Source organism: Astatotilapia calliptera, chromosome 5 (genome assembly GCF_964374335.1).
Source record: "Astatotilapia calliptera chromosome 5, fAstCal68.1, whole genome shotgun sequence".
Taxonomy (NCBI): domain Eukaryota; kingdom Metazoa; phylum Chordata; class Actinopteri; order Cichliformes; family Cichlidae; genus Astatotilapia; species Astatotilapia calliptera.
Window position 1 is genome coordinate 16,410,454 of NC_137426.1, and position 22,070 is coordinate 16,432,523.

General features: G+C 40.1%; 2 protein-coding genes across 2 annotated transcripts; one reads left to right on the top strand and one right to left on the bottom strand.

Annotated features, from left to right (window-relative positions):
- Positions 1-1,168: 1,168 nt before the first annotated feature.
- Positions 1,169-16,123, bottom strand: mst1 (macrophage stimulating 1). Its single transcript, XM_026167543.2, has 18 exons — positions 15,862-16,123; positions 15,000-15,144; positions 12,595-12,710; positions 12,400-12,514; positions 11,465-11,601; positions 10,997-11,117; positions 10,739-10,857; positions 9,239-9,413; positions 8,671-8,801; positions 5,639-5,741; positions 5,162-5,298; positions 5,023-5,055; positions 4,822-4,939; positions 4,657-4,734; positions 3,225-3,371; positions 3,013-3,119; positions 2,607-2,746; positions 1,169-1,892 (listed from the first exon to the last, which is right to left on the bottom strand). The coding sequence occupies exons 1-18, from the start codon at positions 15,908-15,910 to the stop codon at positions 1,731-1,733; spliced, it is 2,133 nt and encodes a 710-aa protein (XP_026023328.2). The 5' UTR covers positions 15,911-16,123; the 3' UTR covers positions 1,169-1,730.
- A 117-nt stretch (positions 16,124-16,240) lies between these two features.
- abhd14b (abhydrolase domain containing 14B) lies at positions 16,241-21,447 on the top strand. Its single transcript, XM_026167544.2, has 4 exons — positions 16,241-16,494; positions 17,302-17,516; positions 18,338-18,579; positions 20,290-21,447. Exons 2-4 carry the CDS (start codon positions 17,303-17,305, stop codon positions 20,467-20,469), a joined length of 636 nt encoding a protein of 211 aa, XP_026023329.1. The 5' UTR covers positions 16,241-16,494; position 17,302; the 3' UTR covers positions 20,470-21,447.
- Positions 21,448-22,070: the final 623 nt, after the last annotated feature.

Consider the following 22,070-nt stretch of genomic DNA (forward strand, 5'->3'; position numbering starts at 1 on the left):
TAATTAATACATTCTTAAACTGAACATCTTGCAAAACCAGATAAAAATAAATAATAATAATTCAACCAAACGTAGCCTATATGTCTCAGGTTATTACCATAAAATGCACAAAAGCAAAATAAAGAAGAAAACATCTGCATGTTTTTTTATGGCAGCATTTATTACAGATTTCAGTCGGGTTTCCCAGCAGCTTTTGTCAACAGTTACTTAGAACTGGTAGTCATATACAAATTTTCATTAGTCATCTACTATAAATATTACTAAATGAAAGTGAACAGGATGACTCTGAAATCACAACCGCCAGTCTGCTGTTTCCAAACACTCTATAGAACAGGAGCATAACTGGCCATCATCAGTTAGACAGGAACGCGGTCTAAGCTTTTCTCTTATCGGGTTCTATTTCTGCAAACAAATATAAACATAAATCTTGGGATTATCTGAGATAAAAAAAAAAAAGTTTACGTTTTACTGAGAAAGACACAGAAAGATAGAATGGGGGAGAAGGTAGAGGTAGGGGGAGGAGGTGGTAGTGGTGGTGGTGGGGAGGAGGGGGGGGGGTCGCGAGAGAGAAATTATGCGTGTGTGTGTGTGTCAATGTATGAGAGAGTTCACTGGCCTTCCGCGGCGTGTGGTGTGTCTGAGATTCGGTTGGACTCTGATCTTGAGGTTTATTTAAGCTGAATTCCGTGGGCTCATCAGGACCGCGTTACAAAAATCCTCCTATAGAACTAGAAAGAATGTGCAGCGCATACAGTTCTGCATAAGGCACAAAGGCATGTCTTTAGAGGTGGGGGCAGGCATCAAAAGACAGGCAGAGGAGGGATTTCTTTAGAGGCTGGGGGCAAAGAAGGTATTTCGGAGTTCCATTCATTGCCAGGGAGAGCAGGGGAGGCGTACAGTTTTGCAATAAAGGGTGCATTTCCAGGGGATGTTAGGAACTCCGAAACTGTGCCGTAAACCTCTGCACCCCTGCTCTAACTGGAAGTTAATTAGGGACGATATTTTCCTCTGACTCTTCGGGGGCTATATTTGATTTGATTCATTTGAAAGCTTTTAAATCTTTTTAGAAGTTGGTGCAAAAACGGGCAAAATTAGAAGCCCTTTAATGCCTGTTTGCGATGCATAAACATTACAAAAAAAGGTTTTAAAAAAAAGAAAGAAAAAGTAGTTGTGAGCAGATAAACATTTATCAGGGTAAAGGTGAATAAAGACTGGAAGAGTAGTGGTAATAAAAATGAAAAATCTCATCGAAGTAAAACTGAAAAGCAGCTCACATTTTTATGATGAACCTTTTCCGCATGGCTTTTTATTTTGCATGTCAGCGTGCGTGATTATTGAGTTCTTATCATTTTGGCATATCTGTTGGTTTCTGGCTGCCAGCAGCAACAAAAAAAAAAAAACGAAAAAAAATGGATTCTGATCCACCTAATGTTAGTTATTGCGACTGAAAGGATTCATTAAATCATGCAGATGTAATGCAGACATAACAGAAGAAATCCCGAAAGATGCATTACTACAAAACATTTTTTTCATAATATAGTAATGTAATAGTAATACAAGTCATATAACACATTCTAATTATAAATCTGGATTTGTGTTAGGGATAGATTTTATAGACAAAGAGGCATCTGAGAAGAGGAAACGTGTACATGTTCAGCGCATGAAAAGGTCTCGCAAGTTTTGATAACACTCAGAATAATCAGTTCTGTGTTTAACGGCGCTCTCTCTTTCTAAGCCATCTCCATGACTTTCTTTATCCAGTCCACGTACATAGACACGCGGATAAAGATGTTGGGCTGCCCCGGGTGTCCACAGCGCCTCATGGGGATGATCACCCCCTCGAGTACCCAACAGTCCGTGTTCTGACACGCCAGAGGTCCGCCATAGTCTCGCTGCAGACACACAGGAACAACACTCCGGGGTCATTATTTGTCTCTGTTATGACTGACTGTCACTGCTGAAGTTAGAAACATCTTGCAGTCACATCTTGTCCAGTTCACTTCCATTATCCAACTGGTGACTGTGTTTGATTTATAGGAACATATAAATAACTGTATGCGCTTTGCTTAAAGTAACTTTCATTATCAAACAGTTTTCCCAACCATCAGTATTTGAAGCGTTAAGTCCTAACACGTTACGCCGTTATTTTGTGGCACTTAAGGAACATAGTTTGACACTTTGGGAAGATACTTGTGTTCACTTTCTTGCCGGGGGTTTCAAGTATCTGCACTTTTAACACAAAGCTAGACAAGCAGTTGGTTAGTTTAGCTTAACACAAACAGCGGCGGAAACAGCTGGTGGAACCAGCTGGATCGGCTCTGCCCAAAGGTAATGAAATCCACCTACCAGGACCTTATAAACTCACAGCTTAAGAGAACATTTAAACAGTGTCTCTTAAACTCACAGTTTAAGCACGTACTTTCCCATTTTTAAACATCAAACTATTCTATTAATTTTTACAGCTATTAATACCAAAGATGGTCAGTGCTGTGTTTCTGTTATGACTTGGTTAAGAAACCACTTCAAGCAGGGGACCTTGCATTTCTCCTGTAACATCACAGCGGCAAAGTTTTGAAATGGTCCACCACTTTTACGCAGATACGTACCTCGCACGCGCCTACTCCAGCTTGGAAGGCGTTTGTGCACATCTCATTTTCACGAACACGACCTCTGAAGTATTTGTTGCACTCCTTGTTACTAATAACAGACATGTGGGCCACATTGAGGACAGCCTCATTACCAGTCCCTTGAAAAAGATTAAGAAGAAGGAATTAGTTAGCAGCTAATGTATTTAGAGGCACAGTGAAACGAAAAGGAAGTTGGACAGCTGTTGAAAGATTTTGAAAATAGCAGTGCCATCTGTTGCTCAGTAGCCTGGATAGCCCTCATTTAGAAGAAACATTACTTCAAGGGCAGAAACAAGATGCTCGTTCTAAGGAAGACACCTTTTATTAATTATTCGAAGTAGAAGGGTACTGCATGAAGTCGGCACTTCCGAAGGATTATACTTGCCTCTTGTCTCGCCCCATCCTGCAATTTCACACCTCGTCCCCTCGCTTACAATGTAGCGCTCAGGAGGGAGGCAAATCTGAGAGACACGCGCATTAAACTCGGCCGGGCTACAGAAAGGGAGGAGGAAAAAGAGTCAGGAGGACTTTTAGGTATATGTCTGTGTACATATGCATGCATGTGTGTGTGTGCTGGTGGGACTTGACAGTACACACTATTCCAGTTGTAGCATGACCAGTTGAGACTCAGAAGGTCCGCAAACAATCTTAGTGAGAGGGATGGTTTGCACACCGGGTTCTCCTTCTTGAGGATCACGAAACAGAGTTCCCATCTTGGCTGAATATCCAGGCAGGTCAACGTAGCTATGCACACATTCAGATGATTAAGCACTATCAATATATATTAAAGCATTTTTGAGTTTTGAAAGTTTGGAAATTATTTACTTATTTACTTTCCTGATGAGATTTAAATGAACGGCTTTTTCTCTCTATCATATCTGGATGGTAAATCTGAGGCTTTGTAAACTGAGAAACTGAGAAATTTAGACATGTCTTAGAAATATCCAAAGTCTAACAGTAAGTCAGACCTATTAGAGATTTAATTTAAATTTCACACTTTTACATGCACTCACCAACCACTTTATTAGGTAGTAATTAGGTTCCTAAAACTGTGTTAGGACCCGTTCTGCCTTCACCACATTCAGATTCTATTGGATTAAGTTCTGGCGACTGTGGAGGGCATTCGAGTAGTCTGAACTCACAGTCATGTTCAAGAAACCAGTTTGATCAGAAGATGGACATCGTCAGCAACAACATTCGGGTAAGCTGTGGTGCGTAAATAATGTTCAGTTGGTATTAAGAGGCCCAGACTGTGCCATTACATACCACCACCAGCCTGAACCGTTGATACAAAGCAGGATGGATTCAAGCTTTCATGTTGTTTACTCCAAATTCTGACCCTACTATCTGAGTGTCACTGCAGAAATTGAGACTCAGCAGACCAGGCAACATTTTTCCAATCTTCTGTTGTCCGGTTAGGGGGAGCCCGTATCAATTGTAGCCTCAGTTTCCTGTTCTTAGCTCACAGGAGTGGCACCCGGTGTGGTCTGCTGTCGACAGGCTGCTGTGTGTCTGCTGCATACCTTGGTTGTTGTAACAAGTGATTATTTGAGTTACCGTTGTCTTTCTATCAACGACGTCATCTGGACCTTGTCCATGTGTAAATGTATTAAATTACTGCCATGCAATTGGCTGATTGAATATTTGTGTCAAGAGCAGTTGAACAGGTGAACGCTGCCTCTCTTTACTGCTCTAATATCTTTGCATGAATGTTTTGCAATGATCCCAGTCTTCTTCATGCTCTCGTGCTACTTTAAACACACAAACACCGAAATAATCTCTGGTCTTTTGCTATTGTTGTACTCTCTGTGGTATTTTACACAAGTAAGAAAACCTCTGCATCTGGTTTAAACCAGTACAGACAAGCTGCACGCTGAAATGCTAACGTGGAGTTGTTTTTATTTGTGACTGGACATACAACTGGAATCAGTTTTCTCATCTAACGCTTATTAAGAATAAACATTTGCAAAAATGCCAAAAACTTTAGATGTGTGAAATCAGAGAGCACTTTTAAAAGAACCAGACTTACCAGGAGGAGAAACACTGTTTGGTGCTGATCACCCATCTAGCATTAACCAGGGATCCTCCACAGAAGTGGTTTCCTTTTCTGCACACACACAGGTCAGAGGTTACATCCAACATAGCAGAAAGCCTTTTACTATAACTGTTAAACACCATCAGCTGTCAGACTCACCTGTCTCTCAGGCTCACCGTCCAAGGTGAGTTCCCAGGAATCCCATTCACTATACGCATTATGGGACTCGAATGGGCCCGGTCTTCTCTCTTTCCACACTCACTAAACTCCACGTTTTCTGTGATCACAAAAAGGCGACTCAATACTGTAAAACATATTTTGCAGATGTTTGAAATATATTAGAAAGCCTGCTCAACTAACCTACTGGTTCAGTGATAGACACTTTCTCCCCAGCTGTGTAAAAACACCAACAGACTGAATGTTAAACTCAAACTCTGGATGAACCATCACCACACAGCCCAATAAAGTGCTACAAGAGACAGGTAGAAAAGATCTGTACCGCACTGTTTGATGGCACAGTAGTCAAACTCTGTTTTGTGGTCTGTGGTGTAGCACCAGGGTCCGTGATGGTCACCATCTGGGTTGCGACAATAGTTTTCTGTCAGATTGGCATCTGGATGCGTTCTTGGGTTTATCCTGGAAGATCACACAGATCTCTTAAAATATATAGGCATGCTAAAAATGCTGAAAACACGACAGTCCTTCTGTTTGTAACAATATTATTCTTTTTTTCTTGCTCAAGACACTGTTACCAGCTATTATGTTACAGACCACCTTAATAAAATATAAAGTATAGAGCCTATTTTTTAATAGTACATTTTCTAATGTATTCATCGGTTCGAACAGAAAACAAAATCCACTCGATGTTAGTATGAAGTGCAGATACACTTTCAATATAAAGCCAATTAGTGGTCATAGTCATACATGTGCATAAAATAAATCCTCTGCTGTTTAATAGCTTAAATGTTTATCTTACTTTGTCCTGTGAGGCGTGTTAACGTTCCATTTCTGGCAGGTTATGCCCTTACGAGTTTTACGCACAGTGCCTCTGTAGTTTCTTCCGTTTTCATGGTAACAGTCTGGAAAGAAGACGAAAGACTTCATCATCATTGCAACGGCCATTACTAAGTATGGCAGACTGTCAAATGAGCATAATGGGACAGAACAACACTGCACTTTGTCTTCATTTAGAATCAAAGCTACATTTGAGGTGAAGTCTGGGCATTACAAAGTTTCTTATTTCTGCCTTATAATAATGGTATGCAGAGAAATTATTTAATTGTTTAACAGAGAAAGAATTTTTCAACATGGTAGTTTTATTTACAATGCATAAATCATTTCTTTTAGCACACGGTAATCAAATTATTAAAGGGAAAAAAATGAATGACATATTATGAGCCCCTGAAAACTGACCTTTTTGTTGAGCCATAGCACAAACCGCTGCTGTGCAATGGTGTGATTTAACTTTTATATTACAAGCTTTGAGCTTTATAAAGTTAAACCTGAGGTAAACCTCTTCCAATTTACCCATAAGTGAGCTGCCACTTGAGAAAGCATTGTGCCAAAATCAAAGTTAAAACAAAATGGATTCACAATCTTTCTAAGTGTCGAGAATTAGAGTGAGAAGTATCATCAGGAAATTCAAAGAGCCGCACAGAACAAGCCTGGCAGAGGGAGAAAAGATTTTAAAGACTCGTGAGAGATGTCTCTAAAGATTTACAGTGGGGCAAAAAAGTATTTAGTCAGCCACCGATTGTGCAAGTTCCCCCACCTAAAATGATGACAGAGGTCAGTAATTTGCACCAGAGGTACACTTCAACTGTGAGAGACAGAATGTGAAAAAAAAAATCCATGAATCCACATGGTAGGATTTGTAAAGAATTTATTCGTAAATCAGGGTGGAAAATAAGTATTTGGTCAATAACAAAAATACAACTCAATACTTTGTAACATAACCGTTGTTGGCAATAACAGAGGTCAAACGTTTACTATAGGTCTTTACCAGGTTTGCACACACAGTAGCTGGTATTTTGACCCATTCCTCCATGCAGATCTTCTCCAGAGCAGTGATGTTTTGGGGCTGTCGCCGAGCAACACGGACTTTCAACTCCCGCCACAGATTTTCTATGGGGTTGAGGTCTGGAGACTGGCTAGGCCACTCCAGGACTTTCAAATGCTTCTTACGGAACCACTCCTTTGTTGCCCGGGCGGTGTGTTTTGGATCATTGTCATGTTGGAAGACCCAGCCTCGTTTCATCTTCAAAGTTCTCACTGATGGAAGGAGGTTTTGGCTCAAAATCTCACGATACATGGCCCCATTCATTCTGTCCTTAACACGGATCAGTCGTCCTGTCCCCTTGGCAGAAAAACAGCCCCATAGCATGATGTTTCCACCCCCATGCTACACAGTAGGTATGGTGTTCTTGGGATGCAACTCAGTATTCTTCTTCCTCCAAACACGACGAGTTGAGTTTATACCAAAAAGTTCTACTTTGGTTTCATCTGACCACATGACATTCTCCCAATCCTCTGCTGTATCATCCATGTGCTCTCTGGCAAACTTCAGACGGGCCTGGACATGCACTGGCTTCAGCAGCGGAACACGTCTGGCACTGCGGGATTTGATTCCCTGCCGTTGTAGTGTGTTACTGATGGTGACCTTTGTTACTTTGGTCCCAGCTCTCTGCAGGTCATTCACCAGGTCCCCCCGTGTGGTTCTGGGATCTTTGCTCACCGTTCTCATGATCATTTTGACCCCACGGGATGAGATCTTGCGTGGAGCCCCAGATCGAGGGAGATTATCAGTGGTCTTGTATGTCTTCCATTTTCTGATGATTGCTCCCACAGTTGATTTTTTTCACACCAAGCTGCTTGCCTATTGTAGATTCACTCTTCCCAGTCTGGTGCAGGTCTACAATACTTTTCCTGGTGTCCTTCGAAAGCTCTTTGGTCTTGGCCATGGCGGAGTTTGGAGTCTGACTGTTTGAGGCTGTGGACAGGTGTCTTTTATACAGATGATGAGTTCAAACAGGTGCCATTCATACAGGTAACGAGTGGGGGACAGAAAAGCTTCTTACAGAAGACGTTACAGGTCTGTGAGAGCCAGAGATTTTCCTTGTTTGAGGTGACCAAATACTTATTTTCCACCCTGATTTATGAATAAATTCTTTACAAATCCTACCATGTGAATTCATGGATTTTTTTTTTCACATTCTGTCTCTCACAGTTGAAGTGTACCTCTGGTGCAAATTACTGACCTCTGTCATCATTTTAAGTGGGGGAACTTGCACAATCGGTGGCTGACTAAATACTTTTCTGCCCCACTGTAAGAACAACTACCAAGACACTAGTAAATGACTTAGCCAAGTTAGGAATTGTTGTTTAAAAGAAGACAATTACTAGAAGCCTGCACAGGAATGGACCCCGTGTGGCAGATCAAGTAATAATGTCACTTCTGGTGAAGACTTTGCTTTGTCTTCCAAGATGACAACAACTTAAAACAAACGTCGTTTTTCGAGAAGACCAAAGTGAACTTCACTGAGTGGCCTGCACAAAGTCCTGACTTTAATCCCACTGAAGGTCTGTGGAGAGAGAACTGAAGACCAAAGTGAATAATAATCCTGCCCCTAGTAGTTTTGGCTTTTTGAGAAATAATTTCGTTGTTTTGTTTCAGAGTAAAATAATGTAAGCATCCAAAATTGTCTCTTTGCTGTTTTTTTTTTTTTTTTAAGTATATTTGCATAGGAGGGCTAATAATTCTGTCCTCATCTATAGTTAAATGTTCAAACAGAGAAAAAGAAAAAAAGAAACAATTTCTGGCGACTCGTCAGATATTCCAGGGATTTGGGGCTCTCGCTGGAGGGGTCTTCATCACATTGATATTACAGCCCTGCACGTCCTCATATGAATATTCATACAGTCGATGCATCGTAAGGTCATCTTTATTCATTAATGCCAACAGGAGCCTGTTCGCTGGATTCATATTAAAATGGAGAAGAAGGCTAATACCCTCAGCTTCTATGTCGTCTGCACAGCGTTTAATTTGCAAGCAGAGAGCAGTCCTCATCGCTGGGACAGATGTGAAGCACCAGGGAGCCTCCGACCCATCTGGGTTACGACAGTAGTTCTCCTCCAAACCCCTGGATGAAATGTAAGATTCACCTCATCATTGATGCATTAAATTATTGGTCACTGACACTGTGCCGGGTTAGTGTAGAGACACAGAGATCACGCTGAAATAACTAAGTTCTTGTCCCCCCACCCTTGAGTGAATGAAATGCTGCTAATCACTTCTGGCATGATGAGCGATCACAGCATCACAAAGAAGTTTAATATTCATTTCACATGCATGCTGCCACTCTGAGAGCGATCTGCTTTTAATGGAGAATTACTGACTATCCATCATCTACTGCCAACTGTCAGCAGAGAAATAAGATGCAAGAAATCTCACTGCAATGACGTTTTGACATTAATATTCATGTGCAATGCAGCGAGAGCACTATCAAACTAACAAGTTGTGACAAAAAAAAAAAAAGACTAAATGAAAAGGTTAACCTTAACAGCGATCAACGCTTACTTGCACTCATATATGTTTGGGTAGAAGGGGTGCTCATGGGGTTGCTGGGCATCCCACCGCTGGCAGGGGATGCCTGACGTGGTCTCGTTGACTCTCCCGCGGTAATCCTCCCCGCGCCCACGGAAACACTTGGTGGTGAAGCTGGAGCGCTGGCGCTTCTCTACGTGAACTTCAGCTGGAGAGAAGGAACAGGTTAAAGATGACATAAACATCAACAAAATGCAGGAGAAAACGAAAGTTTGTTGGAATAGTCTCATGAGATAAAAGAACAACGTGACCTCATTTTTTAATGAATCACCTTTAAGGACCAAATGATGCTGATTTACAGCGGCAGAGAGAAACTACGCGGAGGATCAAATAAACACAGATATAAAAGAGGAGAATAATTACCTAACGAAACAGGATAAAAATCATGAGAAAATTAAGATGTGAAAGTGACGGTGAAAACACAAGAAGCTCAGGAAAAAGCCGTGGTTTCCACGTGTGAAGGATAATAACATGTTACATAATACTAATCACACCACAGGATGGCACTGTTTTATCGTGATCTTCTCTTGTGTCAATGATTCTCATTGGAAATCCCCAGGTTACACAACTTCTGTTGAAATTTTTGGGAGAACACTAATGCCCTGTTTATTTGATTTGTTTTGCTGGTTGTTCACGTTCTCTCTTAGTCCTTGAGTGTATAAAAAAAACACACGTGGCCATCATCTACCTGCTTTAGAATTACAATTATTTTTTAAAGTATGGGCCTGTATGTGATGAATGTAATTTAAAAAACAAACAAACAAACAAAAAAACCCAATAAAACTCTTAGCTATTGTTAAAAGTAAGCAACATTTTAAAGTGCCTTTCATAGGCAAGAGTTACAAAGACCTACAAAAATACACTGGAATTAAAAGCAGTACAAAAAGGCATAGAAAAAAAAGGCTGGGGGGGTGTAATAAAACTACTATTACTACTACAACTGAAGCCACTATATCTGGCAAACACAGCCTGTTATACAGCCTTAAATCAATGAAAAAACACTTTTTAAAATTGATTCGTTTAAAGAGAATCATCGTCTGCCCTGAAATGTCTCACATTTCTGAACGCAATTTGTACAAACACAGAAAAGGTGATTTTTCTAGATTTAATTACAGCAACTTAATGAGACTCTCTAATCCCACCGTCTCAGAGTACTACAGGAATCAATTTGGCTTCCTCTTTCTTGCCTGAGGGACCCACTGACAAGAACAGAACAAACAAATAAGCCACAAGTTTAATCCAGTAAATTTATACAGTGAGAGAAAACATTACAGTAACATCTAGTAATTATCTTACTCGCTATATAAGCCAGCAATTTTGCCTATAAACATTTCCAAAAGATACTGAATTTTGGAGAAGAAAGAAAGGATGGAGATTTTTTGCCTTTCCTTTTTCCTCTCTCTGAAAAAGTAAAAGTAAAGACTCTACTATAGGAGTTGGTCCAGTAAAGGTCCAATAAATGCAAGCTCTTACTACATCGGCTGATGTCACAGTTTTCCCTTTCCACCTCAGGGTCAGTGGTGTAACACCAAGGCACCGGAGAGGCATCAGGGTTACGGCAGTAGTTGTCATCTAAACTCTTATCAGGGTACCTGAAAAATACACATAGGCAGGTTTTTAATCACCTGGAAATGGAAAAAAGAAATGACTTAAATAGTTCAGGTGCAACAGCAAAATATGTTGTACAATGCTAACTCAGGTGCAAACAAAACAGTAGTAATGATTGCATACTTTTCAGGTTGGTAGATGTGTTGGTGAGGGTACTGCTGGTCCCATCTCTGACACTCTCTGCCATTCACAGTGTGGTCAACCTGGCCCCTGTAGTCCTCTCCATTACATGTGATGCACACCTCTGCAAGCAGAATGACTCACAAAGTGAAAGCTGCTTGAAGTAAAGAGAAACACACATTTTTTAACAGCACTTTTTAACAGCTTCTATAATTGCTGAATAATTTTCTTAAAGCACATTTAAAGAATGAAACTTGAAGCTATTCATGAGGCAACTTGAAACAGTAACTATTGTAAGTGCACTGCTATCAGCAGGTAAGCCAAAAAACGAGTAACAAGTTTTCCAGTTCCACCAAATTAAAGTGCTAATTACGAGACATTTGGAGGAAATAAAGCTTACGTAAAGCTTTACAAATCTCACATTTGCAGTTTAGATAAGCAGGATGATGTGTGGTAATTTATGGGATGTACCATCTTTGCATTGGGGAATGTTGCAGCTTTCATAGCGTCGCTCCGGGTCGGTGGTGTAGCACCACGGACCGATCCGATCCCCATCCGGATTCCTGCAGTAGTTCAGCTCCAGACCATTGGTAGCTGTAGGAGTCCACCTGAGAAAAAAAAAAAATTTTCAGTTAGTCAAACACTTTGGTACAACTGGTCGTTTAAAATAAAACAAACAATGCAGTTGAAGTGACAACTCCCTAATCTGGGAGTGTCAACTTCTAGTGTGGATGAATAATATAGACGCTGCAGCTGTTCTTAAGCCCGAGGGATGGATTCAGACAACTATGACAGAAAGTGACTGGGTTCAATCTTAAACACTTACAGATGTATTAATGGATTTTTACAAGCTGAAGAGCACACATATCTGACATAAATTTGTTTTGGTTATCACATGTAAATCTGCTATCATTTGCAGTTTTATCAGGCACACCTGTATACCTCCTTCACGGTGGTGTAGTTAGAGAACTGCTGGCCACCTGATGGCTATTACTCAGATATTCATCACGATTTAATCGCTGTCAGGTACAGAGAAAAGATCTGGCTCCTTACTTTGCTCTGAAGACTGCTTATGATATTTTGCTTATCAGTTTTTCTGAAGAAAACAGGCACCCACACTGGTGGAAATAAGGCTTAAAAACAGTGAAATTTAGAGATACCACAACAGTGAAAGGGGTACGAGCAGTAATGCACTCTGGCTTTCTGCCTTCAGTCTGGCTTTAAGGGAAATGAAAGACACGGTTATTCAGGAAAGTTTCTTGAATTTCCCACCTCTTCATCTCTCTCCCACAATTGGAAAATAATTATAAATAGAGCTGTGCTGTTGTTCACCTCTGAACTGAAAGTGAAATGCAGCACTTTATCTTCACAATGTTTTTTTCCAGTACAGTGAAGATGTAACTCACCTGTGATCGTGAGGAAATTTGGACCACCACTGTTGGCAGGTGAGTCCGCTTCTTGTGGTGGACACTTTGCCTCGATAGTCTTCCCCTTTACCCACAATGCACTTCCTTACATAGACTGCATAAAAAAAAGCAATCAGTGGTTACAGTATCGATGGGAAGCACTGATCTCTGTGATATCACCGATGTGAGTCTTACCCTTCTTCTCATAAAGATCACAGTTCACGTTTCTCTTCACTTCTGCATTGGTGCCATCACCCACCCAGGGCAGATGTTTACAGGTGACAACTGGACGAGTCTCATAGTTGAAAGCTCTAATGTTGAGAAATATTTTCACGTCAAAGCTCTTTACTTTCAGAGGATAAACCTGATGTCTGCAAAGTGTTTTTAAATTAATCGGTGAACATTTTAAAGTTATTTTTAAGAATATTACGTTTAACATTTAACAGACAGTATAATGAAAGCCCGACTGATATACTGGCAGGGATGACATGTCAGCTGATTGCCGATATATCTGTGTCAGCATTATTAAATAAATGCTGTCTTAACTAGACCCCGATTGGTAAAGATACAGATTTTAATATTGATATCAATACCAATATTTAATCATTTAAGACTATTCTGATATATCGGTTGATTTCTTTTTCTTTCAGGGACACAATTCACTGTTTGTTGTGTTTCTGGTGCTCCAAACATGTGTTGCAGACAGTTAAGTTCATATTTAGAAACTATGAAACAGCAACATGATGTGTTTGAAGAGTGTTTCTCCCATTTCTTCTTCTTTCTTTTAAATTTATTGGCATTTATAAATGTCGATGTTGCTGGCGATTACCTAATATCAGTAGATAGTAATGGCCCGCCATTATTATCTACTGTTCTAGTCTTAAGATGGCAAAACTATGGGGAAAGAAGCTGCAATGACAATGTTGATAGTCCAGACTGAATAAGGACTCATTCTGTGGTGGAAAGCCTCACATCATCTAGCCTTTTACTAATAAATATCTACAAGGCTAGACATTCATTCCAGGGTGGAAAGGTTGTGCAGCATACATCTTTAATGGCTTTAAAAAACAAGAATTGGGTGCACAGGTTTTAATTGACTCTAGATTTTCTCAAAGCCCTGAGTCCATTAATATTTGGTTGAATGTCCCTTAGCAAGTTGCACCTCAACCAGATGCTTTTGGTTTCCATCAACAAGTTTCTCGCACAATTCTGGCTGAATATTTGACCACTCTGCTTGGTAGAACTGGTAGAGCTCATTCAGAATGGTTGGTTGGTTTCTTGGCATGGATCCGGCTTTTAAGCATAGTCCACAAATTTTTATAGTCCAGGAGGTCAGGACTTTGTTGTGGAAAAACATTCCAGAAGTTTAATGTCAGCCTGCTTTATCCTTCCAAAACTTTTCATGTGAATTTGTCCTGCTGGTAATTTCAACCATCTAGTTGCTAATTTGAGCTGAAGAATTTGGTGGTAGTCTGCCTTTTTCATTATTCCATCCACTTTTTGCAATGTGTCAGTTGTACTGGCAGTAAAACAGCACCAGAGGATGATGCTAGCACCACCTTCTCCTCTTTGTCATACTAGCCAAACAGCTAAATTTCTGTATCACGTAACCATAAAACTTTAATCGAGAAGGCATTTGGCTCGTCTGTATGGAAAGCTGCACATCTCAGTCAGCATGAAAGCGTCAATTTTGAAACGGGGGCTTCTTTCTTGGTTGACACTGTTTCAGTCCTTGGCGATATAACTGTGAACGGTGAGTCAGGTGCTCTTGGCGGTTCCTGGGTTGCTTCTGAACATCCTAATTAATTTCCTTTCATCTAAGGATAAGAGTTTAGGTATTGTTCTGGACCTTAGTAAAATTGTGACACATCAGAAAAGCTTGTACTTATGTGCAATTGTTTAAACTGATGATCTTAGAATGTGCAGTTGTTTGGCAATGGCTCCGTTAAGCTTCAGGAATGGACTTTCCAAAGCCTTGATGTTAACCCTACTGAAAATTTGTGCACTATGCTTAATCAGAAAACTTGAATAATCCTTAAGGAAATCAAAAGCCTTGGCCGTACCAAGAAGTCAGCTAAATGAACTCCAGCATTTATGCCAAGAACAGTGGTCAAATATTGATCCAGAATTATGCCAGAAGCCTGTTTCTTTTACAGATGATTTTTTTGGCCTTTTAGCCTTTATTGGATAGAGGCAGGAAAGCAAGGAGAGGGCTGTGGGACTCAAACCTCGGTGTACTTCTCTGCGGTCATACGGGAAATGGTCGCCTGCTAACCCACTGAGCTAAACCAGCACCCAGAAGCTTGTTGATGGCAAAAAAACAAAAAAAGCCCCTAATTGAAGTGCAATTTGCCAAGTTGCACTTCAATCAGAAGCACCTTCTATTGACTAACTATTAATGGGGGTGTATACTTTTGACCCTGTGTGAATTAGAGAGAATTCAAAATATATCAAAAAAAGTTTTTCGCCCAATTCCAAATTCCCAAAGTGACAATGACATCCATATCTATTATGAGAATATGTTTTAAGTTCTTGGCCAATTTATAAGCAAAGTCCTTTTGCAAACTGTAATCTTTAAGTAGTTTAAGTGTGTTGTTTACCTGCAGTCCAGTGACTGTGAGCAGCGTGTGGCACAGTCCTCAAGGTTCAGGCCTGGTAAAATCTGCACTCGAGCAGAGTTCCAGGAGGTAGGAACGAGCTCTCGGCCCTCCGAGCGCTGGAAGTCATTCAGAGGACTGCGGTACCCTGTTCATGTATAACAAACCACAAACATAATGCTTACAGACTGATGTGGGGACCATGCAGTATCTGCATCTGTTTAGTCCTGGTTTTAACTGGAGAGCAGTGGCACCACATGGAATATTTGGGCAGGAGCCTGGACACATATAACCTTTGGACCAACGCTCTGCTGCTAGTTTGAGACAGCAGATATCCAGAAAAGGTTTGAACAGCAACAGTTACACTACTGGTAACTCAAACAGGCCCCTGTTAACACAGATACTGCCAGTATACACTAATGAAATGATAAAATCCATCACATACTAATAGTGGTGCTGTCAAAATGAAAATAGCTGTCTTTTAAAATAGTTTATTTGTTTTGAAAGTGCTCATCAGTGCAGCTTTAATTTCCCCCTCAACCATAAATCGATGGTTTTTCAACGTGATTGTTGTCACCTTGTCAACTATAAATAGATCAACAATCAACGATGACAGAACAACAGTGAATCAATGTTATTTCAATGTCAGTGTCAGGTTTCATCAGTATTTCAATGTTGTTTCAACATTGGTTTTGTGTTGACATTTCAATCCTGACGATTCTGATGGTTCCGATGGAAAATCAACATCTGTTCAATGTCTCCTTGCTATCTGGGCAGTCAGGCCTCATCATCTTTAACCAAATAGATTTAAACAACCAAAAATAATGAAAGTAGACAGAATAACTAAGAAATTAATCAAACTTACCAGTGACCACTCCGACAGTCAGGAGAATGCACTGCAGAAACGGTTTCATTGTTTGAATCGGTGGAAAATAAAACTATTATAATCACGTTATGGGGGTCAAAACGAGATCTCTGCTCTAAAATCTCCTGTATTTTGATGCCGTGGTCAACTTCAAACAACGAACAGCTCGACCTGACAGGCAGAAAAATACCCCCAGAAGCTCAGCACGATGTTAAACATCCACACAAAAAGTCTAAATCACGACCACCCACACGCCAGCGTCGCGCCTTTGCTCAAACAGTGGCCCTAATCCCCAAAACACAGCCGATCAATACATGTATTAATCATTAATGAGGAGTGGCACATTGGTCCTTGTTCATGAACCTTCTTCATGCCCCTCAGATATATAAATATTTGCATCAGGATTACGCTCAATATCCTGAAAAAAAAAAAAGAAAACTTGTGATTTTCTTTTCTGCCACAATGAACGCAATTCTCGCCACAAACGCTAGACGTCAGTAGGACGATTTCCAAAGGTTTTTCTCTTTCTCTTGTTTTCCGGGGGAGATAAACTGAAGCTAAGCTGCAGCTGGTTCAAGAACCTGTCTGACTTTCTCTGTTTTGCACCTTTAATCATCGGGGATTCACAGTCGGGTAAGAAAAGGGAAGGAGGGGGTTGTTATTCTGTCGCCACGTGTGTTTTGAATGATGAGCATAAAGCACCTAGATAGGCGAGTTCGATGTAAAATAAAAATGATCTAATCTGGACTTTGATCCGACTTGTTTAACCCGCAGCTGCGCACACACTTCTGTCTGCTGATTATGCGTCCGTGGAACATCCGATTAAGTCCACGCTGATCTTTGAAAGCACGGGGATCGTGGACAAACTTCTTTAAATAGTCTATTAATAGTTCTCCAGGCTTCTTGAATGACATTCAAAGCTTTTCTTTGGATGTCGGCTTTTGTTCTGTTCTCTCTCGATCGTGATGATCTCACACTGCTTCGATAATGTTGAAGTCTGACCAATTCATGACTGATAGTGTTATCAGATATGCTTTTACCAGACTGACAGTGTGTTTGGGATCATTATTGTGCTGAAAAATGTTACATAAAGTTACATGAAGTTTATCTTTCTGTGCTTGCACTTTGTAAGGAAAACAAAGCAAATGAAGTTACATAATTGCATTTTTATGGCGTACACCCATTATGGTTGGGAATTTTATTTTTTAGCATCTCCACAAGACTTTCTCTCTCTGCAAAGAAATATGGTCCTCTCTTGGAGTGATCTTTAATTCTGTCAAGAGACAAGAGAAGAGCTTCACAGAAACTGGCGGCATAGAAGATGATTGGGTTTTCCACCTGAAGGAACTAATATTGTTAAAGAGAAGGAAAAATGGGAGGTATAACAGAGTGGAAACCCATGTGAAACAACTGCTTTCTCTTTCTTCTGTTGTTGTTCAGGATGGCAGCTGTTAAAATGACGGAGGGTACAGTGCAGGTGGAGAGCTGCAACGCGCCACTGTTTTACAGACAAAGCGAACCTGTGACAGGAGGAGCAAAAGTGTCGGTTCTGCTTCTTCACGGCATACGCTTCTCTTCAGAAAACTGGCTCAGCATCGGCACTCTGGAGACGCTGGCCAAAGCGGGTTGCCGCGCGGTCGCCATCGACCTGCCAGGTGCGTTTGTCAGGGAACAAACACCATCTCCTTCCGTCACTCAGCTTTTAACTGAAAAGTCAGCATGACCAATGAAACGCAGCAAGGCAACAGGCTGCCACCGGCACATAAAGAGCTCCTAAAAGTCTCAGGGTCAAACTTTTGGCTCTTCGCTGTTTTGAATGCTCGCAAATATTAAATTGGGACTATTGACAGTAATACCTAATTGTGTGGCCCTATGCTAACCCTTCTGAAAATGAAAAACAAACATATTAATTAAATATAAGCTGGGATATATGAGTTATAACTTGTTTTAATTTTTTGTTTGCAATTTATTGCTTAAAACTTTTATTTTAAAAATGTAAGTTTTTCAACAAAAAGTCTCAAAAACTCTGTTTCTTAACTTTCTTATTGTTGTTTATATTCTAAACTTTTTATGAGAGCTTTTTTTAAGCTAGCTGTGTCCTGTCGTTTTAACTTTAACTTTTTGCATTATATTTATGGATATGTATTTGCAGTTGGCATCAGGACTTTGGCTTTGTTTGGAAAGTCAAATGTGCATGGGGGCTCAAATTTGAAGTGAACTGAATTGCTTCCATGAGTCATTGTTACAGCCCGTGTTCTGCTTGTTTTTAGAATCTGGTATTTTTGTCTCATGCTTTGACAGCCTCTAGTGATGATCTGGCAGGCACTCTACAATTTATATAGATCACTGAGGCAGCATGGGCCCAAAAGAAAAATGTTTGCCTTGGGGACAGTAATTACGTTAATAAGTCAGTGTCCATCAACAAACCTTACTCCTCTCCTCCTCTTCTTTTCTCGTGCCTCCCCTCTCTCCACAGAACTTGGTCAGTCTAAATCGGCCAAAGCCCCAGCGGCAGTGGGAACACCCGCCCCTGCAGGTTTCCTCAAAGAGGTGTGTGAGCAGCTGAATCTAACCCCGGCGGTGGTGATCAGCCCATCCCTTAGCGGGATGTATTCCCTGCCCTTCCTCCTCGAGCACCAGGCTCTGGTGCGAGCCTACATCCCTGTCGCTCCCATCTGTACGGACAAATTCACAGCGGAGCAGTACCAGAGCGTAAAGGTAGAGTCTGTGTGTGAGGATATGCCTCTGCTTGATATTCCTTTGTAGGTTCCTCTCCTGCAAAAGTTTTCTTTTTTTTCTCTTTTTTGGTATAGTATATGCACTGTCATTTCCTTTTTTAAAGGATAACTTGAGCAGCTGCGAATATCATCCAATTTTCCAACTCTTCTTTTTAAAAGAGACAGTGACTTTACCTGCACAGATGCCACTGGCTTTCATCCAGCTCAGAATTGTCTTAATGGGAAATCAATTGTAGGCACATTAGCCTGAAAAGCGATTTGTCTAATTTACTTATTTAGAACAAGCACTTACCTTAACAAAATTTGCTTTCCTTTATAAACAGTTTAAATGCAGAAGTTGTACATTCTTTTTTTATTTTAATCCAAACAATATTCTAAAGACTCAGCTCACACATTAAAGTCTCAGCAATTATAACGCAGCAAGAAGATTGGCACGAACAGGAGCAGTTTTTCTGTATAATGAGTGTTTTTAGTTTTAAAGGATGTTTTGCAGAGAATACTTTTGGATATCATATTTAATCTTTTATTAAGTGTTTTAAAAGGCACACTGTTGGTTTTATAAATAACAGTTAAACAGCTAACGGGGAATGTTAAGTGACCAAGTTTTACTTTACAAGAAAGATCCTAAAGATTTTAAGAAAAAAAATCTGATAAATGAAATTTAGCTATTTTAGAAATAAGATGGAGATTAGAAAACACTCATCATAACTGCTTAAGAAATTGCAAAGAAGCTGGTCAACCCAGGGAGCAGAGCAAATCTGGTTCTGACAGTATGTTTGCACTGAAGCACCGCAGCAATTTCCTAATGTTGTAAACCTGCTCAACATTTGGCAATAAAACCCTTTCTGATTCTGATTCTGAAATCATTAAAAACCCAAAGGGTCTCTGCGCTTGATACAAAGAACCTGCTCCTCTGTCCCTTTTGTGACAGGTTGTTACAGGCCTCTGTATTTGTATCTCCACTTTCAGCAATCTCTTAGCAAACAAAGAGACATCGGAGCAGCAGAGTAACTCAAAAGATGGACAATAGAGTAATAAATGCAACTTACTGATGATAAAAAAGCATAAAACAAACATTTATGCTGTCATTAAGTGTCAAAGTGTGTTACAACTAAAATAACTAAGCCGGAGTAACTGCATTCATGTGTATTTCTGCAATGATGCAGTGAATATGTGGGAAACGATTAAGTTGTATTCACAAGTTCTTCAGGTTTTCTGATGAAGTAATCTGATCGATGTTTTGTACCAGTTAAAAAAAAACTGGTACAAAAATAAATGCTTTTTATAACCTTTTACTTGTAATAGAGTTTGTTCATATTGCTGTATTTTTTTTTTAATAAGATGAGAGATCTGAACGTCTCTTCTCAGGCTGGAAAAACTAAGACTGTAGTTTTTCTCACTTTTATAATTCTTATTGACTACTAGACACATAAATCTGTTACACCTAAAATCTTTTAGTCTTAGCTTTTCACAGGACTTGTTTTGATTTCCTTCTTTCCTTTTTTTTTTTTTTTTTCCAGCTTGAGGTGAAATTTAGGACATCTGCAAAATCCCTTTAGCTATGGGTTTGAATTTAAAAACAAATAAAAGAGAGACAGATTTTCAAATGCCAGAAAAAGGACAGTGGAAATCACTCTGCAAAGGGCTCTTTTTTTTTTTCTTTCATTATTGTTGTGATTTTTGTGTCCAGGTCCCATCGCTGATCGTTTACGGTGACCAGGACCATCAACTCGGGGAGGTGTCGCTCCGTAACCTGAGCAATCTGGCCAATCACAAAGTGGTGGTGATGAAGGGAGCAGGCCACCCCTGTTACCTGGACGACCCAGACACTTGGCACAAAGCTCTTACAGACTTCCTTAACACGCTGTGAAGCTCTTTGCTGTGCATTAGCAGCGCGATCGCCAAGAATGCGGTCATGCATAGGCAAACACATTAATCACTTGTGAAGAATTGAACTCACGTATTCCCAATGCTTAACCTGATTTGTATGTTTTGATACGTCTGCAAATCGGGCCTTTTCTAATGGTGACAGCAGTTGAAGCCTGAAGCTTTTTGAGAAATATTGTTTCTTAAATGAGAAAACCTGATGTCAGTCTTGAATCTGTACACTAAACACAAAGCTCAAGTCTGCAGCCGACTACTGAACCCAGGCGTGTAGGATTACGACACGTGGTTCACCCACATCACTGAACAGCGTCCAGTATTTCCACTCTGGAAACTTTGTTTCCTGTTTCGTTGTTGTAAAATATTTCGTTTGAGTAATTTTGGTTTAATTTAGGTGACTGAAGCTACAGTTCACTAACATCATATAAAATGACCGTGGTTGTTTTAGTGTTTGAGTGCACACAAAACTGCAAGTCTTCCAACGGTCACCTGGTCAAGGTTGCGAAGCAAGATAGAAATGTGTTAAACATGCGTCGCTTTTATGTCTCAGTGTTTCTGTCCTAATGCAGTTTATCTGACTTTGCAGTAATCATTACAGAACTGCCTGAAATCAGCACGAACGATGCCTTAAATTCGCCAAAGACCATTTTTCAATATAACTGAACCCAAGTTTTAATAAAAGAATGACACTTTATGCCTCACACACTGAAACTCTGTAATTATGAAGCAATCAGAAGGGAGCATGTTATGAACATGGAAATGTTCGTGATGTGTCTAAATGGCACAAACAGAATAAAGTTCAAAGAGAGCAGGCTGCAGGTCACTTTCATGTCTCTGCACCATGTTACGTTTGCCAAATGCTAGCTGCCTACACATTGCACTCATACACACCAGGGTTGTATTAATCGTCTCATCCCAGCGTTAGAAGTGAATATTTTTAATAAAGCATCATAATTATTATATATTTGCTTGGTTCTCAACAGACTGTGTTTTCTATTTAACCGAGGAGTTAAAGCAGGTAACGTCAAACTGATTTTACATCACGGGCCACAGACAGCTTCGACTTCAAGTGGGTCAGCCCAGTGAAAGTACATGAGAAACATGTAAAATTACAGTTTAGTTCATTACCCAGCTGATGTTTCTATAGATAGATGGGTAGATTGTGGAAAAGCGGGAACTTTTCTGTCATTTAATTGTTTATCTATTACTTAATGACTTTAGAATAGTATGAATAGCAATGTGGTGCTGTCTTTATCAATAGGAAAATCTGTAAAACCCACAAAAAACAGTTAAAAATCTACGCACTCGTTCACATTTTCCAGCCAGATTGGAATTTTTACTGGGGAATTTTTCCACCCCCCCCAAAAAACAAAACACCACACAATAAAATGAAGTGAAAAATATGAACATTATTTAATAACTGATTCTCTGTAATAAACAATTTGAAAATATTTTACAAGGAGTCACAGACACAATATTTTACAAATTTTGCCCTCTTCTTTTTTGTTTTCTTCTTCTTTTTTTTAAGCTTCATCTGTACAAAAGAATGGAGCGACGACATGGACTAGTGCCCAGAAAAGAAGGAGC